The 23,504-nt window shown below is 32.6% G+C and overlaps 4 protein-coding genes and 1 long non-coding RNA gene across 9 annotated transcripts; 3 read left to right on the forward strand and 2 right to left on the reverse strand.

Moving 5' to 3' along the window:
- The first annotated feature begins 161 nt into the window (after nucleotides 1-161).
- Nucleotides 162-4,832, forward strand: LOC107862215 (geranylgeranyl transferase type-2 subunit beta 1). 4 transcript variants are annotated; one of them, XM_016707712.2, is made up of 10 exons: nucleotides 162-314; nucleotides 490-544; nucleotides 1,240-1,435; nucleotides 1,593-1,709; nucleotides 1,973-2,039; nucleotides 2,504-2,652; nucleotides 3,486-3,619; nucleotides 3,701-3,799; nucleotides 3,921-3,996; nucleotides 4,347-4,832. In XM_016707712.2, exons 2-10 carry the CDS (start codon nucleotides 491-493, stop codon nucleotides 4,439-4,441), a joined length of 987 nt encoding a protein of 328 aa, XP_016563198.2. In that variant the 5' UTR covers nucleotides 162-314; nucleotide 490; the 3' UTR covers nucleotides 4,442-4,832. The 4 variants fall into 4 exon arrangements, with proteins under 4 accessions (XP_016563198.2, XP_016563199.2, XP_047265941.1 ...); XM_016707713.2 differs by having other exon boundaries at nucleotides 163-314; nucleotides 1,240-1,390; XM_047409985.1 differs by having other exon boundaries at nucleotides 164-314; nucleotides 426-544.
- A 580-nt stretch (nucleotides 4,833-5,412) lies between these two features.
- Nucleotides 5,413-7,474, forward strand: LOC107865892 (non-specific lipid transfer protein GPI-anchored 3-like). The gene is made up of 3 exons (XM_016712085.2): nucleotides 5,413-5,877; nucleotides 6,758-6,817; nucleotides 7,149-7,474. The coding sequence occupies exons 1-3, from the start codon at nucleotides 5,496-5,498 to the stop codon at nucleotides 7,271-7,273; spliced, it is 567 nt and encodes a 188-aa protein (XP_016567571.1). The 5' UTR covers nucleotides 5,413-5,495; the 3' UTR covers nucleotides 7,274-7,474.
- Nucleotides 7,475-7,800: 326 nt separating this feature from the next.
- Nucleotides 7,801-9,711, reverse strand: LOC107864792 (premnaspirodiene oxygenase-like). The gene is made up of 2 exons (XM_016711216.2): nucleotides 8,726-9,711; nucleotides 7,801-8,611 (listed from the first exon to the last, which is right to left on the reverse strand). The coding sequence occupies exons 1-2, from the start codon at nucleotides 9,620-9,622 to the stop codon at nucleotides 7,997-7,999; spliced, it is 1,512 nt and encodes a 503-aa protein (XP_016566702.2). The 5' UTR covers nucleotides 9,623-9,711; the 3' UTR covers nucleotides 7,801-7,996.
- Nucleotides 9,712-13,992: 4,281 nt separating this feature from the next.
- Nucleotides 13,993-18,750, reverse strand: LOC124897233. The gene is made up of 2 exons (XR_007053963.1): nucleotides 18,658-18,750; nucleotides 13,993-14,586 (listed from the first exon to the last, which is right to left on the reverse strand). It is a non-coding gene; the product is annotated as an uncharacterized LOC124897233 (long non-coding RNA).
- A 160-nt stretch (nucleotides 18,751-18,910) lies between these two features.
- On the forward strand, nucleotides 18,911-22,690 carry LOC107862217 (surfeit locus protein 1). 2 transcript variants are annotated; one of them, XR_001671953.2, is made up of 7 exons: nucleotides 18,911-19,052; nucleotides 19,391-19,491; nucleotides 20,072-20,310; nucleotides 21,172-21,343; nucleotides 21,431-21,714; nucleotides 22,103-22,194; nucleotides 22,296-22,557. XR_001671953.2 is itself a non-coding variant. In XM_016707714.2 (6 exons), exons 1-6 carry the CDS (start codon nucleotides 18,911-18,913, stop codon nucleotides 22,363-22,365), a joined length of 1,008 nt encoding a protein of 335 aa, XP_016563200.1. In that variant the 3' UTR covers nucleotides 22,366-22,690. The 2 variants fall into 2 exon arrangements, 1 of the variants encoding a protein (XP_016563200.1); XM_016707714.2 differs by lacking the exon at nucleotides 22,103-22,194 and having other exon boundaries at nucleotides 22,296-22,690.
- The last annotated feature ends 814 nt before the right edge of the window (nucleotides 22,691-23,504 follow it).

The raw sequence follows: 23,504 nt of genomic DNA on the forward strand, positions 1-23,504 counted from the left end.
TCTCTTACTATTTCTGATTAAATTTTTAATTTGAATTTTATGATTTTTGATAGGAGTAATTTAATAGTCATAGTTCATCAAATAGAAATCAAATTAAAAAAAAAAAAAAAAAAAACTCATCTAAGGTACCAAAACTGCTTATGTTATATATTTAAGGGACAATATTTGTAATTTGCACAAGTACGGTTGCCTTATTTTCCTCAGTCAAGAGAATAGGGACTGATCGCGAAAACTCGAAAGAATTCTGCTTCCTCTTTGCGCGACTCTTTTCATTCAATTCTACCCCCAAACTCGTCAAATCCAATTTGTAACAGGTAAGTCTTGTTTGTTTGTTTGATTTTTTAGTGAGATGCATGTTGATTTTAGTTTTGACACTCTCAATCGAAGTGAAAAAATAACTACTTGTCTTAATTGATTGCTAATAGAGATCGGAATTGTAAAAGTTAGATGTCTTGGCATTCATGTAAATCTAAGCCATGATGAGTGCAGGATGGGTGAGCTGCTGGTGGAAAAGCACGCTAAGTACATTATTACTGTTGAGAAGGTACTCTCATTTGTTTCATATCTACTCATATACCCTGTGTGCTCTACTCTAAGCAAACTACTAGGCTCCTTTCAATGTGTGGGATACTTTGAGCAACTTAAATAGGAGATACAAGTAGATTCTCTGAGTAGATAGCGAAAATTGTCAAGTTCAAAATTATGGTTGTCATATTTGGAAGGCTATCATATCCAGCCTTGAAAAAGTGGACCATGGAGTTGTTTGGAACATAAAGAGTGGCTTTGGATTCATACTTTTGGTCTGGTATAGGTTGGCTTGATAGACTTTGTGATATGATTGACTGTGGGATTGATCCTTGAGATTTAATCTTGATACCTGAAATCCGTGGGATTCAGTCACTGTAATCTATGCCTGTTTGAGTGAGATATTAGGGTTAGCATTTCCACAGTCCTGGTTTCATCTTACATCAAACAGAAGAAATGCGACTTATCTCCTCCTATTCTCATGCTTGTGAGATGATTCCTTCGTACACGCGGTGGAGGAGACGTGATTTTCACTGAGGGGGTTCAGAAATAAACATATGAACAAATCGAAGGGGATTCAATATCTACTATATACACATAAAAATAATTTAACCATGTATAAATAGTATAATTTTTTGCCAAAGGGACCCACTGAAGCACTTCTCTTGTCACTCTATCATTTGCTTTCTCTAATACATTCCTCTATACCTTCAGAGGAAAGATGATTTTGAATCTGTGGTGATGGAGCATTTGAGATTAAATGGGGCATACTGGGGATTGACAACTCTGGATATCATGGGCAAGCTTGGTGCTGTGGAGCAAGATGAAGTTATTTCATGGGTCATGCAGTGCCAACATGAATCTGGTTGTTGTCTTGCACTTCTTTCTTGCTTTCTCGCAATGATTTTTGGTCAGTATATCCAAATGTTGCAGCTATGCTATGCCTGCTTCTTTTTTAATGGATGTTGCTATTCTCTTTTCTTTTTCATTGAGAAGTAGTTACTTTAATGTTTTGATCTACTTGATCTGTATGTATAGGCTCACTTCTCTATTTGTATAATATGCAGGTGGATTTGGTGGTAATATTGGGCATGATCCGCATCTGCTATATACACTCAGTGCCATTCAAGTCTTGGCATTATTTGATAAATTACATGTCCTTGACATTGATAAGGTGTCAAATTGTATCCTACTTCATGTCTCTGACATTGACAATTGTTTTGGAGGTTCTATGTACAAATCTTTTAGATCTATATACTACATTGTGAACCCTGCTGCAATGCTGTCATCTTCTAATTTTACAATTCTAAGCTCACAAAACCAAGAAATGTGGTCAAATTAACATCGAGACTACTCATCACAACAGTGACATTCTCGAAATTGGCAGTTGAAGTACTTTTATGAAATTTGGTTATTGCTAAGTTGTGAACTTAACTTTTCAGCATAGATATTGCAGGCCTGCAAAATGAAGATGGATCATTTTCTGGTGACATATGGGGTGAAGTCGATACACGGTAGCAACTTCTCATTTTATTTGCTATTATAAATTTAAGATTCTTCTTTAAAAAAAAAAGATTCTTTATTTGCACCTAAAGGTGTTGCCTAATGGTTCATTGAAGTTGGGTTGAGCACCACGAGGTTTCAGGTTCAATTCCCAATAGAGACAAACACTAGGTGATTTCTTCCCATCTGTTTTAGCCTTGGTGGACAGATACCTGTTGTTGGTGTGAGGTGACAGGTATCACGTGGAATTAGTCGAGGTGCGCGCAAGCTGGCCCGGACACCACCGTTATCAAAAAGAAGATTCTTTATTTGGTTTCTCATTTTTAAATATACATATAATGCCAAGGATTAAGCAGTATCTTTTTTTCGAAAAAAAAAAAGTTATATATCTTTAGATACATGTGTTTCCTTCTGGAATGTAAGATCCTTCCTTCGGGAATCGAAAATATAATGACCCTAAATATACTTTGTGTAGGTTCTCTTACATTTCGATCCTTTCACTCACGTTGCTGCATCGGTTGGATAAGATTGATGTTGGAAAAGCAGTGAAGTATATTATAAGTTGCAAGAATGTGGATGGTGGATTTGGATGCACACCAGGAGCAGAATCTCATGCGGGGCAAAGTACGTCACATGTAGAAATCATGCATTTTATTATACTAACAATGGCTTTTAAACTGAAAGAAAAACGAGAGTGTCTATTCTAACGTAAGGTGTAAGTTTATTGATTTAAGAGTTGGAAAACTTTCACACCGTCCAGTTTCTTTTTTGAATTTACTTCTACCAAAGGATTCGATCCCCTAATCATTCTATTTAATTCCTCTAATATATTATCCACTGAATTTAGACCCGCACCACTAGTCCTTGGGGATTTCTCGGTTATCCTAAAAAATAACCAGAGTTCAAGACATAATTATCACCAACCAAGACAATAAGCTCTCATGGGTAACCCGGGATACTAGGCAGAAACCAAAAAGATAAATAACAAGTTTAAAAATAATGCCATACGGATGTTGAATATATGCCAAGGAGTCAGCAGCTTTGGCATAGTCACGAGGGGATGAAGAACAATTTCTTCCGTCAGTGGCAAGATCTGCATGTCAGATAAACATATTAAGAGAAGTTATCAGTTTGTGGGTCCTAGTTTGATGATCAGCTAATGGACATAATTCTAGAATGCTTTGGAGAAAGATCCCTCCTTTGCTTTTTATTTCTTTCACATGGAAGGAACAGGTTTTGAAGAAGGAATATTTGAAGAAGGAATATGTTCCTTTGCTATGAAATACAGTTTTATGACGGTGAATGCCATGTTTGTTAGTGAAAAGGAGCAGAGGTTTGGCTCTTTGTTGGGTTTCAACCTGTGTGTTCCACTTAGCGTCCATATTTCCAGCGGTCTTGTTATTTGTGTTGTGTATTGCTGCTTACTGAAAGCAATTTTGACTGTGCTACTATTGCAGTTTTCTGTTGCGTGGCAGCTCTCGCAATTACAGGATCTCTACATCATGTTGATAAAGACCTCCTTGGTTGGTGGTTATGTGAAAGACAAGTCAAATCTGGAGGTCTAAATGGGCGCCCAGAGAAGCTTCCTGATGTTTGTTGCTCTTGCGACATTGTAATTTCTATCAGCAAGTCAGTTATGAGTTTTATTGATAGTCATGTTGTTGCTTCTCAGGTATGCTACTCTTGGTGGGTTCTTTCCAGCTTAATTATGATCGACAGGGTTCATTGGATTGACAAGGGAAAACTTGTACAATTTATTTTAGACTGTCAGGTTACATCCGAATATAATAACTCCCTATGATCACTTGAAGCTTGGCATTGAATACTAAATCTTTGTGTAGTTGTTTGACATTTTTCATAAAGCCTGAGTTGTATTCCTTTCATGAATGTAGGATAAGGAGAATGGTGGAATTTCAGATAGGCCAGATGATGCAGTTGATGTCTTCCATACTTACTTTGGAGTCGCTGGTAAGGGACAAATGACATTTTTTAATTGTGAAATGGCTAATGTGTTTTTATCCGATGATATGATGGTCCATATGAATGTTGAAAAGGACCTTGGCATAGGCTGCTGCATTCCTATGTGTTCTTGAACAAGTTTTACCATATGAAAATCATGCAGAAGCAGTGCTTCTATGTTGTTCTATTGTCCAAAATCACGTTTTCTAGGAAGTATGATTGCTCTTGTCCTTTCTAATATGCTGTTCATTGAAGTGATAAAACTATATGAAGTAATGAAACTAGAAGCAAATTTAAGGGATGTTCCCGGAAACCCTAGTGTTTTTACTTGTTTCTTTTGATTTTTTTCTGCAATCCAGGGCTTTCGCTTCTTGAATATCCAGGAATAAAGCCAATAGATCCTGCTTATGCCTTGCCTGTTGATGTTGTAAACCGAGTTATGCTTGGCAGATAATCTCTGGAATTTGCTCCATTCTAGCTCATCACGGCGTTCTCTTGATGTTGGAGATTAGCAGAAACAATTTCACTTGAAAGACTGTTTGCTTTTACTAATGCTACAACATTTCCCTCATAATGACTTTAGGAAGAAGCAAACCAAAGGGCAGATTCAGGATTTTAAAATTGATGGGTTCAACGTTTTAGCTCTTAACTCATTATTATAGTTTTAAAGTTACAGATTTAAATTTGATATTTGTTGTTGTTTTAGTGATTTTTCGCTTATATAATTCTATACTCTGCCGAAATACTGGCTTCATATGAATCCATAGCCGAAGCTTACATCTTGAAGCAAACAGCAGCAATGTAATAGTTGTGCAGATTTCTACAAATATAATTTATGTTCGTTAGATGAATGAGTTCACGAAAAGTAATTTTCTTTGTTGGGAAAATGCTCCTTCTAAAATAAAGTTCACTAAACTTAGTGCAATATATTTAGTGGGATAATATTCTTTGTGTTTCACGAATGGTCAGAATAGTAGGATTATCCTTAAAAAAAACTTATTTACATTCTGTGTTTGCATAAACATTCCACGGCTTGTTTACCAAAAAAAGAAAAAACATTCCATGTGTTTGATATAAGGTTTTATCCCTTAATCTTATTTGATGTGGCAAAGTTGGATTGAAGCATGGGTAGTTGTGAACCATTCCTAGTGTAAAAATTTGCAAATCCAAATGGAGAAATTGCCTAGATTTTAGGTTAAAATAAGTTTAGTAATTTAATGTATGGAATTGGTCACCAGTATTAACGAAAATTAGGGTATTTCTAGAGACACGGACGACACAAAGAATAGATTCAAATATAGGAAGTAGTTAAAAAAGAAAAGTACTTTTGAATTGATGAATGATTAAGATTTTATAACTGCCTAAAAATACGGTTCCAAAAATAAAAATAGCAGTTACATTACATCTTACATTCCCCCTATATATATATATATATATATATATATAGTTTCATTTCCTCATCACCACAAATTCATATCCATCGAGAGAATTAAGACAAAGAATTAACCATGGCATATTCCAAATCATTTTATGCAGTAATTTTCTCATGGGTTTTTATGGGTTTATCTCATGGCATTGATCTCGATAAAAATCTGATCAATGCGCTTTTGGCTAGTGGTGTTGGTGATGGTGATGGTGGAAGCGGGGCTTCTGCAATGTCATGCATGCAGAAACTAATGCCATGTCAACCAGCATTGTCATCGCATTCGAAAAATCCCCCACCAACTTGTTGTATGCCATTGAAAGAAATGATGACAAATGATGCAAAGTGTCTTTGCACTGTGTTTGGTAATGCTGATCTGATGAAGGGTTTGAATGTTACTCAAGATGAAGCTTTAGATTTTGCAAAATCTTGTGGGGCTAAACCTGATCTTTCCCTTTGCAAAAATGGTAACAGTTATATATTTTCTTCTTCTAAACCAAGTTTTGCATAGATTTATTATTTGTAGAACTGTTATTCTATATATGTGCTAAAAATTGTTTTAGATATATTTTTTTTTTCATGTTTCAGTGTTTTATGTGGGAATTAAGAAGAAGGGGGGAAGAGGGAGAGGAAAAAAGAGAGAAGGTATAAAATATGGGTGTTGATATTTATTTTTTCTCGCGAAAAAGGTGAAGGACGGTGATGATAAATTTGGAAAAACAATATAATGATTGGCTTGAAAACAAATTTGTATTGAAAAATGGTGGAAGACGGTGTGACCAGAGAATCAGAAAAGAAGAAGAGAAAAATAAAATAAAAATTAGTTAAATATAAGTCTTGCACTTACTCTTAGTGAGTCGCATGTCAGCGAAAAGTGTCAAATAATCCAACATGACCCTACTTCAGATTTCAAAAATGAAAGATTTACTTTAAGTGTCTACATAAAAATTGATGTCAACTTTAAGAGATTGTCGATGAATTTCGCCTTATTTTTTTTTTTGGTTCTCTACTTCTCATCATGGATACTAACATTCTTGATTCACAATATAATATGCATTGCATTTGGTAAAGTTGATTGAGATAAATGCGTTGCATGAGAAATTCTTTTCGCCCTTTTATTTTATTTGTCATGTTTGTATTTGCACCATCTTTAAGAAGATATTAATATTGATCAAAAAGCCTTATTTGTTCTATGCTCTCTTTAATACCAATGTTTCGAGTGACCTGATAGCATATACATAATTTAAAATCTAATCTGAATGTTTGATAATAATTCACACTAAATGAGCCTATCAATTAAATTTACTTGTGACTAAACTAAGTTTTTATTTTAATGTGCATTAATAGCCGCTGCATCACCTGGTTCAGCTGCAGCCCCAACTGCTCCCACTACTCCAGACACCAACAGTAAGTATTCTCAACATTAATCAAAAAAGTCGTAAGTTGGTCATCCTCAATTTATGACATTTCAATTTATACGCACGTTTCATCCTCAGACTTATTTTTTTGTTATTTGCGAATTTTTTCTCAAAACAAATCCTTTGATTCTCTCGCTGTTCCATTTCGTCATTCATCTTTGACACATTTATATTTGTGTGTACATATATATATATATATATATTTAAACTTTAAGGTCATTTAATCGAAAATGTTACTGATATGTTGTTAACCTAACACACTAACAGTTTCAGCATTTTTATTCAAATACTTAGCAAGCGTAACCTTTTTTTTTTTCCAGGTTCGGCTTCCAGTAACAAAACTGCAAGTCCACCAGCAGAGAGCACAGCTAGTGTGACATCCAAACTTGGAGGATTTGTGGCTATTGCATCCTTTTTAAGTTTAATGATGTTGTTAACAGTTTAAGGATTTATTATATTAATTTGCTTTATGAGGAAAGACAATTATATTCCTTAATCATTTCACTGTTTTTAATTTACATCACCAAACTTTTTTTCTCTAATTTTTAATGAGATGTGTGATGTTTAGTAATTGTGCTTTGATTTGTTCTTGTTATGATTGCTAAAAGTACGTTAATTAGTAGTATCTGACTTTTATTTCTTTTCAGCATTGGTCTTATTATTAAGTACCCACAATTTCCAATCATTGCTTTCACGATTTGGATGATTTAGTAAAACAAATTCTTTCTGGTCTTATTAGAGTGGGCAGTTAATACTGAACTAGTAAAAGAGAATGAAATAATTGAGTACTAAATAGTAAAATGAATTACGAGTTACAAAAAATCGTGTAACTACAGAAAGAAGAAACACAAGTCTTCAAGACCTAAAAGATAAAAGACACAGAAAACAGTAAACATGATGGACCTCATAGACATCCACAAAAAAAATTATGAACACTAGAAGATAAATGACACGAATCTTCGTGAAAGTAAAGGACAAAAATCATCAAATTTTATGAGCTCAATATGAAAACATCATGCATAATTGGAAAAGCTTTAGTATTATATTGCTAATTTAAGACATTATTATAAATGAATTACCTTATTTATCAGTGACTGATAAGCAAGTTGCAACTAGTGCAGCTACTTAAAAGGAGCAAAGTTCTTTTAAGTCTATTTAAATTCAACTATTAAGAGATATCAAAAGGAGTAGCAATTAAAGAAAGATCATGTTTTCTTCTAGCAGTGATTCCATATGTTTCAGTCATATCAAAATTCTCTGAATTGGCTTCATAAGGAGTCTTCCAATCGAAGTGATAAATCAACTGAGCTAAAGGATGTTGTACGTTCACTAACCCAAATAACAATCCTGGACACATTCTTCTTCCCGCGCCAAAGGGAATGAATTCAAAATGATTCCCTCGGAAATCAATAGAACTATTCTCAAATCTCTCCGGGATAAAGCTTTCCGAATCATGCCAGTATTTAGGATCTCTCCCGATTGCCCATGCATTCACCACGACTTTTGTTTTGATAGGTATTGTGTATTTTCCAATTCTTGTTTCTTCCCTGCATTCCCTTGGGAGTAATAAAGGAAATGGAGGGTGTAGCCTTAGTGTTTCTTTGATCACTAATTTTAGATACTTCAACTTTTCTAGATCAATATCATCAATTACTTTCTTTCCCTTAAAGACTTCTCTAACTTCATGTTGTGCTTTAGCCATGATACTTGGATTCTTCATCAATTCTGCCAATACCCAAATAATTGTTGCAGATGATGTTTCAGCTCCTGCTAAGAACATGTCCTGCATGATATTAAAAATATTCAGGTATACCTAATAACTTTTAATACTAAAAAAATAATAAAATGAAATGAAGAAACGAGAGTGTAATAATGTTTTATATGGGACTAAACTTACAAAAACAACAGCTTTGATATTGTTATTTGTGATGGGAGTTCCCAGTTCATCACTCTCCATGACTCGTAGTAGAACATCAATTAGATCTTCACCTCCAGAATCGCTGTTGCCCTTGTTAACATTTGCTCGATTTTCCTTATGTTCATTAATGATACTCTCTAAAATTACATCGGCTTCTCTGTGAATCTTCAATATTTTTGACTTCAATCCACAAATATCGTGAAGCCATTTTTGGGAAGGAAATAAACTAGTCAAGTCATATCCAGCTAATAACGCGATATCCTTCACCAACATGATCAACTTATCTTGACCATGGATTACTTTTCCAAAAGCTGACCTACAAGTTACACAACTTGTAAACCAAAAAATTTTGTCTGTTAAGTTGATTATTGAATCTGGCATGGAATTGATCGATGAAATGAGACTTGACATCTCTGCTTGTCGAATTGAGTTAAATGATTTGACCATCTTTGCACTAAGAAGCTCCACAATACAAACTTTACGCATGTTTCTCCAGTAATCACCATACGGACATGCTCCAATGTCCGAGTGATTGTACATGATAACTTCTCCTGCCATTGATGGAGGCCTTGTAGCAAAATGAAGGTCTTGAATTTTCATTATCTCTTTTGCTATATCGCGCGAAGATACCACTACGAGTGATACTTCTCCTAGACGTAAATGAAAGATCGGTCCATACCTTTGCGATAGATTTTTGAAAATACGATGTGGCAACCTGCCATTCATTAATTGGTGTAAGTTTCCAATAAAAGGTAGCCTCCATGGCCCTGGAGGCAATCTTTTGTTAGAGGTTTTCGATTTCTTCCATGTATGAAGGATGAGGGAAAGGAATAACAAGAGTGAAAAGAAGATGAAAAGTAAGTGTTGTGTCTCCATATATATATGTATCTCAAAATGGAAATGATCATATATTATACTATATTATGTGTGTTTGAAGAGGAAGGCTAGTAGTATATATACTACTTACTTGTTTTGAGAAGCTCAATATATTTATATTGAACTGATAAGAAATTAGCCAAACCATGGGGGTAGGGGTTGGGTGCTAGTGCATAAAAAATTCGGCAGATTAGCATACGATACACCGCAACAATTGATTATATTGTTTTGACGAGTTCAAATATCCTTGCTGGTCAATTATTAGGATCTTATTTTACAAACTAAATGTACAAGAATTAAAATAAAAAATAGAGTTAATTATTAGGATATTCACTATGCATATCTCATCTTACGAACTAAATTTATACATGTATAACTCATTTTGAATTAATGTGGATTGTGCGAATAATATAAGTAGATAGACAGCACAAAGAGAAGGTTCTGATAAATATATAATATATTATTGATATGATAGAATGTATGTCAATAATCTATATCTATGATCTATGATCTATGATCTATATCTATAATCTATAATCTATAATCTTTATCTATAATATATTAAAAGTGTGAATATCATTAGAAAAGTGATTTGAACTTTTTTCTCTTTGTTAAAAGTCTATGTAGTATACAAAATTATCTTTTGACTTATTTTTTCTAATTATTATATCATTATATTTATAATAGTATTTAAAACGAATCCTTCAATATATGGTAAGAAAAAATATATGAAAAATTAATGTTAATAGATTTTTTTCCTCCTTGTGTACTTGAAAAAGAAGTCCTAAAATATAAGGGGAAAACATGCATATTAAAACCCACAATTGTACACCAAAAATAAAAAATAATATTCTAGATAAAAAGAAAAAAAAAATCTAAACCTAATAAAAACTTGAAGTTGGCCAAAAAAACAAAAAAACAAAAAAAGGAAAAAACTTGACAGTCGTGAAAAATCCTTCATTTTAAAAACTTAAAAAGGATTTTGTTTAGTTTTTTGAATCACTCTAACATTAAGATTATTTAATTAATTAATTAATTAATGATAGTTATCTTCTTTCTTTTTTAGGTTTAGATGTTTTTCTCCAAACCTACAATATGTAGAGGAAAAATGGGTTTAGATATAGAAATATTTTATTAATGTATATAATTTTTTATATGATTTGAGGTAAATTTTTAAAATTTTAGTATGTTTTTAAAATTTAGAATAAATAAATTATCTTGTATTTTTGATAAACAATTGCTCATTGAAAGTCTTATATTTGTGAAATCTCGATATATGATGTGAGGTGGGTTTTATAATGTTTTAGCATATTCTTGGTATTTACAATTTTGATAGTAAATGTGCTTAAAGAAATAGATTTGTTTGTGATTTGAGGTAAGTTTTCAAAAATTTTAACACGTTAAAATTTATATAATAAATCATCATGTATTCTTGATAGACAATTGCTAACTGAGAAGCATTTTTTTTTTTTTTTTGTGAATTTTTTATGTAACTTATAATTGAAGAGATAATTGTTTGTGATTTGAGTAAGTTTTCTAAAATTTTAATATGTTATTGATGTTTAAAATCTTGATACTATCTATAATTAAATAGATAAATTCTTCTTAATAGACAATTGCTAATTAAGAAGTTTTTGTGCATGTGAAACATTGATAGCATGGTCCGTTGAAGAGATAAATTTGTTTGTGCTTTGAGGTAAGTTATGTTAGATTTTAGTATGTTTTTTAAATTTACAAGAATAAATTATCTTGTATTTTGATAAACAATTGATTATTAAAAAGTTTTCTTTTATGATTTAGTATGTTTTGAAAGTTGAAAATAATAAAGTATCATGTACTTCTTGATAAATAATTGCTAATTGAGAATTTTTTTTGTTATGGCTTTTATTTATAATGACAGAAATAATTAATAATTTAATATTAATTTATTTACAATTTTTATCAGATTATTTAAATCGTTACATTCCATCACGAGAAATTGATAAGTCATTTTAATTTTATATGAATTCTCTTCTAAAATTTATTTATATGTAATTGTTTCGATTGTGAATAAATGATGAGATATGATATATCATTCTTATTTTAAACAATAGGCTCTAATGATTGTCCTTTTTTTTTTTTGTTGCATGTTATATTATTTAAATGATACAAAATTTAATCTATCGCCGATTGCTGATTTTTAACAATTTTTCTGTTAATTTTATCCTTTAATAAAAGTTTTTACAATCACAAAATAGTCATATACTATTTTTCTAAAATATTTACCATTTAATTATTATATTTAGATTTAAGACTTAAAAACTAATTAAATTCTTATTTGATATAAGTAAGAAATCATAATTTTAACACTCCTAGATTAATAAGAATTTTAGCTTATGTAAAAGATTTCTATAATTGCACCACGAATAAATGAAAAAAGAAGAATAAGTGTGTTAATAGGAGTCAAACTGTCAAAGTAAAGTATAAAATAATAGGACAATAAATAGTTTTGGCGTAGCTTAAATTGGCTCAGTTTTTAAAAAAAATGAAAAAAAAAATCGTAGCTCAAAAAATAAATAATTGGACAAGTACTCTTAATTAGTGTAGAAATTGTCATAGGGGTTTTGAACAAAAAAATGTTTAATATTGGCGTAGGAATAAATATGATACTAGGGTTCAATTGTTTGGTTGGTTGATTTATATATAGACCTTTTCTGCAAGGGTTTAGACCTAAAAATAAAGAGAATAATATTAAAATAAGTTATTTTGCGTGCATTCCTACTTTATTTTAAAGAATTGAATAATTAATAGTCTCTCTCTTTTTTATTTCATGGTGGGTTATTTTACAATTTTTCATTACGTCATATATGTTCTGTTTTTGTACTCCATCTACGTTAAGTTATCTCCTTGCATTCATTTATCATCTTTTCATCCTTTCGTTATTTTTTTTTTCAATTAAACACTTTAAAGATTATATATGAATTATACAAATCAATAATTGATTTGCATGAAGCATGATCTTTAATTTTATAAAACGGACAATGACATATTTGATATACAATATTTATTTACATCATTTGAATATACATAAATTTATTTTAGCATCATTGCTATTTTTAATTATTTTTTTTATATATATATAATTTTATTTATTGGTGTAAGTTACACATGCAAAGCGCGTAAACTAAATTAGTAAAAATAAAAATAGTTTGACAGGACTTATTAACCAATTTTTTTCTTTTAAAAACAAGTTTCAAGAAAAAGCCGTCAAAAAATTACACAAATACACAACTTATATTTCCAATATTACAAAAATAATTTAACTCTCTAAATATATTACAAAAATCTCAATATATACACAGAATGCTATGTATATGTCGGCTATATTATGTATATTAATAAGGAGAGAGTAAAATAATTAAAAAAGTAGGAAAGAATATAATTACTTCCAAAAAGATTGATATTTATGTTATTTATACATTTGTAAAATCATCAAAGTTAATCCAATAGAGTAATCAGGTAGATAGATAGATAGCTGAATATAGAAAATTTGACAAAAAAAAATTTGGTGAATTAGTGTGCACCACAATTAGTAAGGATAGTTAACATTGCATACCTATAGGAAACCAAGGGGTCGTTTGTGATGAGAATAATATAAAATAAGATATGTTAATAATGTTTGTATTACTAGTAATTTTTGTGTTAGTTATACTTACATTAGTTATGCTTGTATTTTTCTTACAAAGTGCTTGGTTTGACGTATTAAAAATAACATAAATTACATAATTTCTTTAAAAAAAAAGAATTTATAAAAATACCCTCTGTATATATAGCAGAAAGAATATGAAATTTTTTTTTAGAGATAATTGTGTCTTTAATTATGCTAATACATGCATTACACCCATTGCATTACTAATGTCATAAATTTTAAAGTATTATTAATACACAATAGAGTGTATAGCTAATGTCTTGAATTAGTTATATATAAACTAAAAAATGTATCAAACACTTCTGCATGCATTATTCTTCTCAATATACTCTAACAAACGACCCTAAATGTATGGGTCAAAAGTGATACAAGATACAAACTTGGAAACACCAAAATCAACCCAAACAGTCCACAAATTTGAAGAAAATCGTGAGCCTTTTTGGAGACCAAGTCTCGGATTCTCAAGAACACAACAAGAAGAAGAGAACAAGGTGTTTATTACATCAAATCAGCCAACCCAAATTATTGTCCAACACAAGATGATAAACAAGATAACAATAACGTAATAACAATAACAACACCTCACGGGTTGGAGTATAAGAACAACAAAAAAATAATTACAACATAAATAAAAGGAATAGATAGTTAGACAAGTGAAGGTATAATCTTAAGAACCCAAGAATTTGGTGGACTTTTGGATCCTTAACACTACACACGACAAACGCCTAACTCCTACGTTAATACAAGAGGAACTTTACCTCCTCTAAACACCAACGTATCAAGCCAACATTGCAACACAAGTGATATCCACACTTGTTGCCCTCATTTCGATTTAGTGGCTATTCCAAGCCCTACAACTAAAGGTGTTACATTCCTCGCACTAGAGAGAGTTTGTTACAATGTTTCAAGTCTTACGTCAATAAACAACTAAAGAGTAAAAGCCCTAATACTAAACTATATATAGTCTTATTACAATTGAAGGGCAAAAAGACCAAAACACCCTTAATGAAGGGTGGGTGCCTATGGAGTGTAAATTGGACATGTGAAATCCCTAAAACATGCTTAATGAAGGTACTCTTCAATGCTCCAAGGCCGTGGTTCTTCAAGCATCCCCCAAGCCACCTTTCACACGCGGCTTTGCCTCATGGAATGCTCGAAATGACCTTTCCATGCATGCTCTCTTCCCCTCAATGTGATCACAACCGGATCCTTTGCATGTTGGCCTCGAATGATGTCTTCCAAAACTAGGATGGCCACTTGGCTCGTATCAAAAAGGCTAGAAAGATATTCCAAAAATTATAATAAGGATTTAAAGTTGGTGGATTCCTTGTATTAGATAAAAATAAAACAAAGTAGTAACTAAGGGAATTTGAACCCATAACCAAGACATCAATGACTTTTCCAAGTCCCTCTGCTCCACTGAACCAATAACACACTTCGTTTATTGGGTACCAACTTATAATTTTTATATATTTATTAGATTGCTCTATATAAATATAACATCCACACAAAAATTAGTTGAGTTTCCGAAAAACCCCACGCTGCTCCTAGATCCTCCCCTTATTGTAGTAGTATAGATAAAGATAAAAATGGGGCTAGAATAATTATTAAAGCTAAAACAAGTGGGGAAGGGATAAACATAATAAATTTCACCATTTTAGAGTTAATTCCTCCGTATCCAACTCTTTTCAATATTATTAAAAATTTTGAAAAATCTGATATCTCGAATGTTGATCCCAATACATTGCATTGTCCAAAAATTTAAAATCTCGAATACATTACTAAATGTCGAATACTACTAGATTACGGATAATTAATCACCATCTCTCAAATCATAACCAACGGCTTTCTGTATGATTATTTTTTTTCTTTGTTTTGCCAATGTTTAGGCCCCCTCTTCCCTCTTTCGGGATTTCTCTTACTCAACTCAGTCCTATCGTCCCGACGGCGAATCTATGCATTTAACTCCCCATCAAATTATGCAGAAGAAGGGCGTAATTGGGGAGACCTTCTGCTACCCAAGATCTATAACTAAGATCGGAAGATTTAATTAAGAAGAGGAAGGTAGAAAGGTGAAGGAAGATATTGAAAGGAAGGAATTAGATTTGGAAAAAGACTACTTAAATTTGTTTGTATTGTATTTGTTTCTTTTTATGGTTACAAATGTACAAGACTCTCCCTATTTATACTAGCAAACTTTATCCACTACAATGCTCTAGAATATCTAGATTATTTCTTCAAGATAATTATCTAAATATTTATACTAATACATTCTAGATAAATCTATACTTTTCCAAAAAAATCATCTTTAGCTTTTTCCACAATATATTATTATGAAATCTAGTATACATGCGTTAGTAAGGTGGTTGTTATGTATCATGATCATAACTAATTCATCTGAAATCTTGGATATATTGCGTTGGTCCCGATACATAGCACAACTTGAAGTCAGAGAAGTTCTAAAGGGCAAGAAAATTGTTATGATAGGGCAGAAAATAAGCAAACCACAAGCAAAGGAAAAACAAGAACACACAGATTTACGTGGAAACTCTTGCGGGAAAAACCACGGGCATAGGCAAAGGAGGTTTCACTATAATGAAGAGAGAATACAATGTTGGAGATAATAGTCTCAATTTCGTGTATGTCAGAGTGACCCGAAACAACCCACTAAATCGCACTTATATAATACATGCGTACAAATAGGTCCTAGGCCCAAAACATAAAGATCCATACTACGCTACCACTACAGACAAACCTCATTGAAAATCACAAACATGGGTCGCACCGCGAAACTTTCAGGGCCAAATCTACAAAATTCGGGTCACAACTCTAACAAAAATAGTATAGTTGAAGATACTGATATAGCAGAGTTGAAATATCTAAATAATTAAAGAATCATTAAGGTTGCACCCTCCTAATCCTCCCAAGGGAATGCAGAGAAGAAACAAGAATTGGAAACTACACAATACCCATCAAAAGCAAAGTCCTGGTGAATGCATATGGGCAATTAGAAGAGATTCTAAAGTTTGGAATGATTCAGAAAGTTTTGTCCCAGAGAGATTTGAGAATAGTTCTACTGATTTTCGAGGAAATCATTTTGAATATATTTCCTTTGGTGCAGGAAGAAGAATGTGTCCAGGATTGATATTTGGTTTGCTGAGCGTAGAATATACTTTAGCTGAGTTTATACTTCGATCGGAAAACTCCTAATGGGATCACTGCAGATAATCTCGACATGACGGAAACAGATGTAGTAGTTGCAAGAAAAAAAGGAGGATCTTTGTTTAGTTGCTACTCCTTTTGATCTCACTTAATAGTAGAAATGAACTTAACAACTTTGTTCCTTTGCTTTAAGTACTTTACATTTCACTGATTGCAACTTGTTTATCAGCCAGTGATGAATATTTACATCAAGTCTTAAATTAGCAATGCTTAAGATTTGCCTATTATGGATATTATGTTTTCTCTATGAAAAGTATTTTAAGAACTGTAAAGTATTGTGTTCTTTCATGCCATGTATCTTCTTTTAGTATATATATGTTGGGTTCGAATCCATCTTATAATAATTCATAACTCACATCGTTTTCAAATTAGTGCTCCTTTGGGTGTATAGATAAAAGCTCACTATCATTTTAGTGATTTTGTGGATTTAGCTTCTTGAAATTTCATAATAATTTGTTGCTTCTTAGAGCACTTTTGCGTGCCTCAATAAACCTAAATTTTAAATGTTATTGAACTAAGGCTACTAACGTTACACGTTAGTCCCTTCTTTTCGAAATAAGTAAATTATTGCGGTATTTATTGGTATTTCAAAATAAGTAAATCATTAAATTTTTTTTTTAAATTTACCCTTATAATTTGACAAACAATTAATTTTGAAAAGATCTTTTTTAGGGATAAAAATAAAAAATTGTGTTAAATTTATTTCTTTAATATTTTTTTCTTAATTTGTGTATCAAAATTCAAAAATTCATTTATTATGAAATGAAGGGAGCATTAACCACATACTAAATAACGGATGAGAGTTTGCGCACACCACAACAAATCAAAAGTTTTCCCCAAGTTTTCCCGCTCTCAGCTTCGTCGTTCCTCTCAAGTTTCTTATCCTGTTGAAGGTTTATGAATCGTTTTCCCCAAAAGACCACCTTACCTGATCTCAGTTCAATCTTCAATCTTACAAAAATTTGCTACCTCCCATCAACAACTTTTTCTAACAAAATATTGAATAAATTGAACTAAAACTTGCTTATTCGACAAGCAGAGATGTGAAGAGTCTCATTTCAGTGATTAGCTCCATGCCTAACTCATTATAATCAACTTACCAGGCAAAATTTTTTGGTTTACAAGTTCTGTAACTTTAAGGTCAGCATTTGGAAAAAAAGTCCATGGCCAAGATAAGTTGATAAAGGATATCTCATCATTGTTCTGTTTACCATTGTTAACATATAAATAAGTCCTTTCACCTGGTTAATACTACTACTTTTGAATAACAAAATAGAGTGTAAATCACAAAAAATAAATTTACTTTTTAGTTTCAGGGTTTCAACGAGCACGTTTGAGTAAGAAATTTTCACAATTCTGGAAATTTCATTACTATTAGTTGCTTCTTAGAGCACCTTTATGTGCCTCACTGAATTAGTGAAAACAAAAAGAGTCTTGTTGTGTACTCCCTTCATTTCGGAATAAATAAATTGTTGAATTTTGACACACAAATTAAGAAAAAAATATTAAAGACATAAATGTAACACTCCTTTCATTTTTACCCATAAAAAGAAAAAGCTGACCTTGGTAATGACTTTTCATTTTTACCCATAAAAAGAAAAAGCTGACCTTAGTAATGACTTTTTAAAAGTTAATTGATTGTCAAATTAAACACTAATTTTGAAACACCAATAAATATCCAACAATTCATTTATTACGAAACTGAGCAATAATTCATTTATTACGGAAGAAAGAGAGTATCTATCATGTTTTCACATAATCAATCCTGAAATTTGAATTTCACTGACTGTGCCATGTGTTGGAACTCAACTAATTTTAACTTTCAAAATTTTAAAAAAAAAAAAAAAAAAGTGAAAGGATTTAAGAGCCTATTAGTGCACAAGCCGTAATAAAGAACGACACATGCAAGCATATAAACTCACGCCGGAATGGCTTGTTATCGGCAGCACAAATGGCTGATTGCGCTATTTTTGTTTCTCAAAGCGCAGTTTGCACACTCATTGCCTTTTCTATAACACATCAGTACTATTTTTTTTCTCAATGCAAGCGTTTGGACATGCGATTTCATATCAATATTTCAAATCGTCGTAAAATAATCATTGCAATATAAAAATTATTTACTTACATTAGAGAATAGAGACGATGGCCGGCAGGAGGAGAAGAAGATCAAATTACTGGGAACGATAAGATGGATTTGAGATTTTATAAGGATGAAAAGAGCCCTAGTTTTTATTTGGGCTTAATGGGCCTTTGTCTTAAGTTAGTTCAGGTGTAATTACAATTAAGTCCTCGAAGTTTGTGTAATTTTCATATTCGCCCCTAAACTTTTTGCTTCTAATCAAAACGTCGACATTTTGAATGGTAGCTTCAGTACGATCATGGCAGCTTCCATTTCTAAAACCCTAACGAGAAATCTTCTCCGGCGAAGTTGTGAAACTAAACAATCACTGCAGCTCCGGTGCTCCTCCTCCTCCGCCGCCGCCGCTAGTTCAGCCCCGGTGACTGAAACTCAACCTTCAGGTCACCGCCTTTTCCTTTCATCCTCAAGAAAATATTTTCTCGCAATTTGTTTTCATTGTAAGCTTTTTCCGCCTTTGTTTCAAAATAGTTGTCATATTTCACTTCTGGAAAGTCAATTTGACTAATTTTCAAAGTTAAATTAGATTACATTAATTTGATATTTTAAAATTAAAATTTGGATATTTAAAAGTTATACATAAAGTACTATAAGCTGCAATAGTTTGACTTTCAAAAAGGAAATTGCGACAATTATTCTGGAACGAAGGGAGTATCATTTTTATCGTCCTTTCCAGAATTCAGGTGATCTGAATCACTGCCTGTTTGTTTGTATTCCTCAGAGAAAGGCGGACCTTCAAAATGGTCAAAGTTACTGCTTTTCGTACCAGGAGTCATCACATTTGGCCTTGGTACTTGGCAAATTATCAGAAGGCAAGATAAGGTTAATACTTCTTTCCGAGAACTATTGTTGTTTTTTTGGTATTCCTGAAGATTTTGTCATTTCTCTATGATAGCAGTATATTGTGTTTTTTCAATCGACGCAATTTAGTTCGAGTGAAGTGTCAAAAGCACACCTAAACTATCCCAATTTTTCGAGTTTCATACCTAAATTATCATGTGTATGAGTTTTGTACATGAACTATCACCAACTGTTTATCAAAACACACCTCAACTATAACTATCAATTGTTCACTTTTCCTACCTGAAACATCACCATTGTTCGGGTAGGATAAGTGAACAATTGATAGTTGAAGTGTATTTTGATAAATTGTTGGTGATAGTTCGGGTAGGAAACTCACATACTTGATAGTTCAGGTATATCTCAAAAAAACAAGATACTTTTGGTGTGTTTTTTACCATTAACTCATTTAGTTTCTGATGGATACTTTTTGTTGCTTGATTTGATCAATGACTGTGTCTAAAACCTGGAGTGTGGTTAGTTCATTATAGTTTCGGTTAATTTGCCTGTTAATGCAATATTGCTTGAGAAAGAAATTGTAAACATTGATCACTGTTTGCAGATTGAAATGCTTGAGTACAGACAAAATCGATTACGAATGGATCCTCTAAACTGCAATGAGGTGTCCCCTTCAAGTGAAAATGTGGATTCTTTGGAGTTCTGCAGGGTACGTTGTAGAGGAGTGTTTGATGAGAAAAAGTCCATTTTTATAGGACCTCGCTCCAGAAGCATTTCAGGGGTGACTGAAAATGGTTACTATGTTATTACTCCTCTCATGCCTTTGGCAAATGATCCTAAGAGGTACATGTACATAAAACTAAGTCGGTATAGTTCTGTGCATTGGTCTCTTTGGCTATGTACTTCTTGCTCAAGCTTAATCATCTTGGTGAAGGTTAAACAGGATTCTAGGGAAATGAGGCTACATCTAGGCCCCCCCAAAAAAAAATTGCTACATCTAATCACCTGCTGTACATGTTAAAAGGAAGTTACCAAATAGCAGTTGAGATGACACTGAATTTCAGTATGATTTAATACAGAGAGCACAAAAAGATTTGGGTGTTGTTATGATCAAAAAATTTGTACTTCTCTGCGCATGTAAAAAAAATGTCGTTGACAAGGTCTCAAAGATAGCTTTCTTATTAACAAGAATTTAATAAGCTTTCTTATTAACAAGAATTTAATTCCTTTAATCTAAGTCTGGTGCATCTTTCTTTTGTATGTGTGTGTGACTTAAGTCAAGTGTATACTCTCATAACTCCTATGTATTAGCTCAACTATAATATTACATTACAATCCATCCATCTAGTTTTCTTATTGCATGTCTCATGATTCACTGAATTTAGTTTCTCTTTTTGATATTTATTTAAATGCTCTTCGGACCGAGGTGAGCGGATTTATTGATGGGTTGTCTTGGTTTCTAGACTGTTATGCAACTAATTTCTACACCATCTACTACCTTTTTACACTCCTTACCTTTGTAGGCATTGAACCAACCATCATACAATCATCTAGTTCCTCTCCAAGATTAAGTTTTCTGTGTGCATTTACAGTTTTGGTACCTTTCATTTGGATTCTGAATCATACTCGGAAAATCACTTCAAATTCATGTATGGCAGCAGCTTGAGTGGTTAATTCTGTCTAATCATGTCAAATTCCTTTCAGTGTGCAGGCACCAATTCTCGTCAATAGGGGATGGGTCCCCCGGAATTGGAGAGACAAGTCTTTGGAAGTGGCTGCGGCTGATGACCAACCTCCGAGTATTGCACCCCCATCTCAAGAGAGTGGAAAGAGATCTTGGTGGATGTTTTCTTCAAAAAAGAAGAAAGTAGAAGAGGTTATTCTCTTTTCTTACTTTAAATTCCTGGTTAAAGTTGTATGTAATCTGAAGATGACACCTAATGACAATACACTCCATCAACAGGATCAAGTTCCAACTGTTAAACCCACGGAAGTAGTTGGAGTCATCAGAGGAAGTGAGAAACCCAGTATATTTGTTCCAGCAAATGATCCCAGTTCCTTCCAGTGGTTCTACGTTGATGTTTCGGCCATTGCCCGTGCTTGTGGACTCCCCAAGAACACACTCTACATTGAAACCATCAACGATAATGTTGACCCAAGCAATCCTTATCCAATTCCAAAGGATACAAACACATTGGTTCGGAGTTCTGTAATGCCGCAAGATCATCTTAACTATACATTTACATGGTATTCCCTGTTCTATATATGCTCAATACATGCTGCTTAGTTTTTCACCATTGATATATTGGTTTTCCTCTCATATTATTGTGGCCCCTTCTTGTCTATGCGTAGTGCTAATGCTTTGTCTTCAGTATACATTCTTCCAGAAAATTGTGCACCTAAAGTTGATCAGAATTTCATCTCACTAGTATCTTTTGTTTCCTTTTGCCAACTCTTTTACATCTAGGTTGATTGTCATATCTTTTTCTGTATTCCCAACGAGTCAGCAAGTTAATTTTCTGTTAACGTGAAAGTATATGAGCAAGCATCGTTCCTGTGACTTTGCATGCATGAAAGAGTTTCATTAATATATCATGTCACAAACTACTATGACTAATTATTTTGAAGTTTATAGCTCAGAATTAGCATTCAATTGAATGGCACCTACAGAACTTCAGTGCTATTGCTGACAATGCGCAATGCACGTTGCAGACTTGAATAAATTAGGTCATTACCCTCTCAACAAAAAGAATAGTGAATGATCTGGATTTGCTCTTTTTATTTGTCACCTCTGTTTTCCCCTGAACTTCTTCTCTATTCTTTGCCAGGTATTCTCTGTCAGCTGCTGTGACGTTTATGGCTTTTAAGAGGCTACAGTCAAAGAAAAGCCGGAGATAGCAAACATTTGAACTGTTTCCTTTGGAAGTATTTGGCAATGTAAGAGCAACTAGTTGTCGAGGCAGTGCTGCTAATTTGCACCTCAGGGACCTTAAGAATATAGCATAATAGCTTTCATGGCATCGACTATCTCAAAGGAGAGAAAAGCTGCTATATTTTCAACTCATCATAGTCCTTCAATCCTGTCACCCTCCTAAAACCTACAGGCGAATGCAACACATTTTTCAAATGGTACAACCCAATAAATGCCCATTTTGTAACATTCTCGAGGTTGTGTTTGTTGAACATTTTGCATCATCAGCTAAGAGTTGTTTGATAAGTAAAATGTTAATTTGATTTTTTTTTTTCTTTCAAAGGCATTTTCCCCGCCTCCGAAGGAGAGTTTTAGGTGAATTACAAAATGAAATTTCGGGTTGTGACAGTTTATCCAGTGGAGATAAAAAGAAACTGTAACATAATGCAGGTGATCCCTTCACATTTTTTATGCCTAACTTTAAAATCTTTTAGTTTGCGTTACAGCTCATGGAGAACAAGTAAATTGTGAATTATTCACAAAGGGGAACATAGTTTCTTTAAAAAGATTCGCTCAAATTGGTTATGGTAGGAACCTGCCATTAAGTATCAATCAATCTAGACACTGATATGACACCTCTTTATGACCTTTATTTTTATTTATTTTTTTCTCCATTTTGGCAATTTTTCCTTCATTTTTCTTCACAATTTACTTACTTAATAGATTTAAAAAGTCGTATACATTAAATACTCATTAAAAGTGTTGCCCACTAATATGTAATAACCCTACTTATATTAATCCTACTGAGCGAGACAAGTTTTCAGTGCCTTTCGAAAGTATATTAGGCTATCACCATATATGATGCCGCCTCTTTGAATCCTTACTCTCCAACATTGTCCTATAATTTGGTACTAATATTTCTTTTAGGGGTTGTTTGGTACAAGTGATAAGGAAAATAGTCTTGAGATAAAATTTGAAATTACCTAAACATGATGTATAACTTATTTTCAAAAATATAAAATTCATATCTGAGTATTTAGGAATGAACGTAAGATGCATGTTCCAATAGACGAGTCTAACAAAATACTTAAAAACACAAGTAAAGATTTGTAATTTAATCAATAAT

The sequence above is a fragment of the Capsicum annuum genome, chromosome 3 (assembly GCF_002878395.1).
Source record: "Capsicum annuum cultivar UCD-10X-F1 chromosome 3, UCD10Xv1.1, whole genome shotgun sequence".
Lineage (NCBI taxonomy): Eukaryota > Viridiplantae > Streptophyta > Magnoliopsida > Solanales > Solanaceae > Capsicum > Capsicum annuum.

What these genes read in the sequence shown, in the direction of transcription:
- LOC107862215 (XM_016707712.2), top strand. Translation starts at nt 491, where the DNA reads ATGGGTGAGCTGCTGGTGGAAAAGCACGCTAAGTACATTATTACTGTT. An exon ending in ACATTATTACTGTTGAGAAG is followed by an intron (nt 545 to 1,239) that starts GTACTCTCATTT and finishes CTATACCTTCAG; the next exon opens with AGGAAAGATGATTTTGAATC. An exon ending in CTTTCTCGCAATGATTTTTG is followed by an intron (nt 1,436 to 1,592) that starts GTCAGTATATCC and finishes TATAATATGCAG; the next exon opens with GTGGATTTGGTGGTAATATT.
- LOC107865892 (XM_016712085.2), top strand. Translation starts at nt 5,496, where the DNA reads ATGGCATATTCCAAATCATTTTATGCAGTAATTTTCTCATGGGTTTTT. An exon ending in TCTTTCCCTTTGCAAAAATG is followed by an intron (nt 5,878 to 6,757) that starts GTAACAGTTATA and finishes GTGCATTAATAG; the next exon opens with CCGCTGCATCACCTGGTTCA. An exon ending in CACTACTCCAGACACCAACA is followed by an intron (nt 6,818 to 7,148) that starts GTAAGTATTCTC and finishes TTTTTTTTCCAG; the next exon opens with GTTCGGCTTCCAGTAACAAA.
- LOC107864792 (XM_016711216.2), bottom strand. Translation starts at nt 9,622, where the DNA reads ATGGAGACACAACACTTACTTTTCATCTTCTTTTCACTCTTGTTATTC. An exon ending in ATATCAAAGCTGTTGTTTTT is followed by an intron (nt 8,612 to 8,725) that starts GTAAGTTTAGTC and finishes AATATCATGCAG; the next exon opens with GACATGTTCTTAGCAGGAGC.
- LOC107862217 (XM_016707714.2), top strand. Translation starts at nt 18,911, where the DNA reads ATGGCAGCTTCCATTTCTAAAACCCTAACGAGAAATCTTCTCCGGCGA. An exon ending in TTGGCAAATGATCCTAAGAG is followed by an intron (nt 20,311 to 21,171) that starts GTACATGTACAT and finishes AATTCCTTTCAG; the next exon opens with TGTGCAGGCACCAATTCTCG. An exon ending in AAAAGAAGAAAGTAGAAGAG is followed by an intron (nt 21,344 to 21,430) that starts GTTATTCTCTTT and finishes CTCCATCAACAG; the next exon opens with GATCAAGTTCCAACTGTTAA.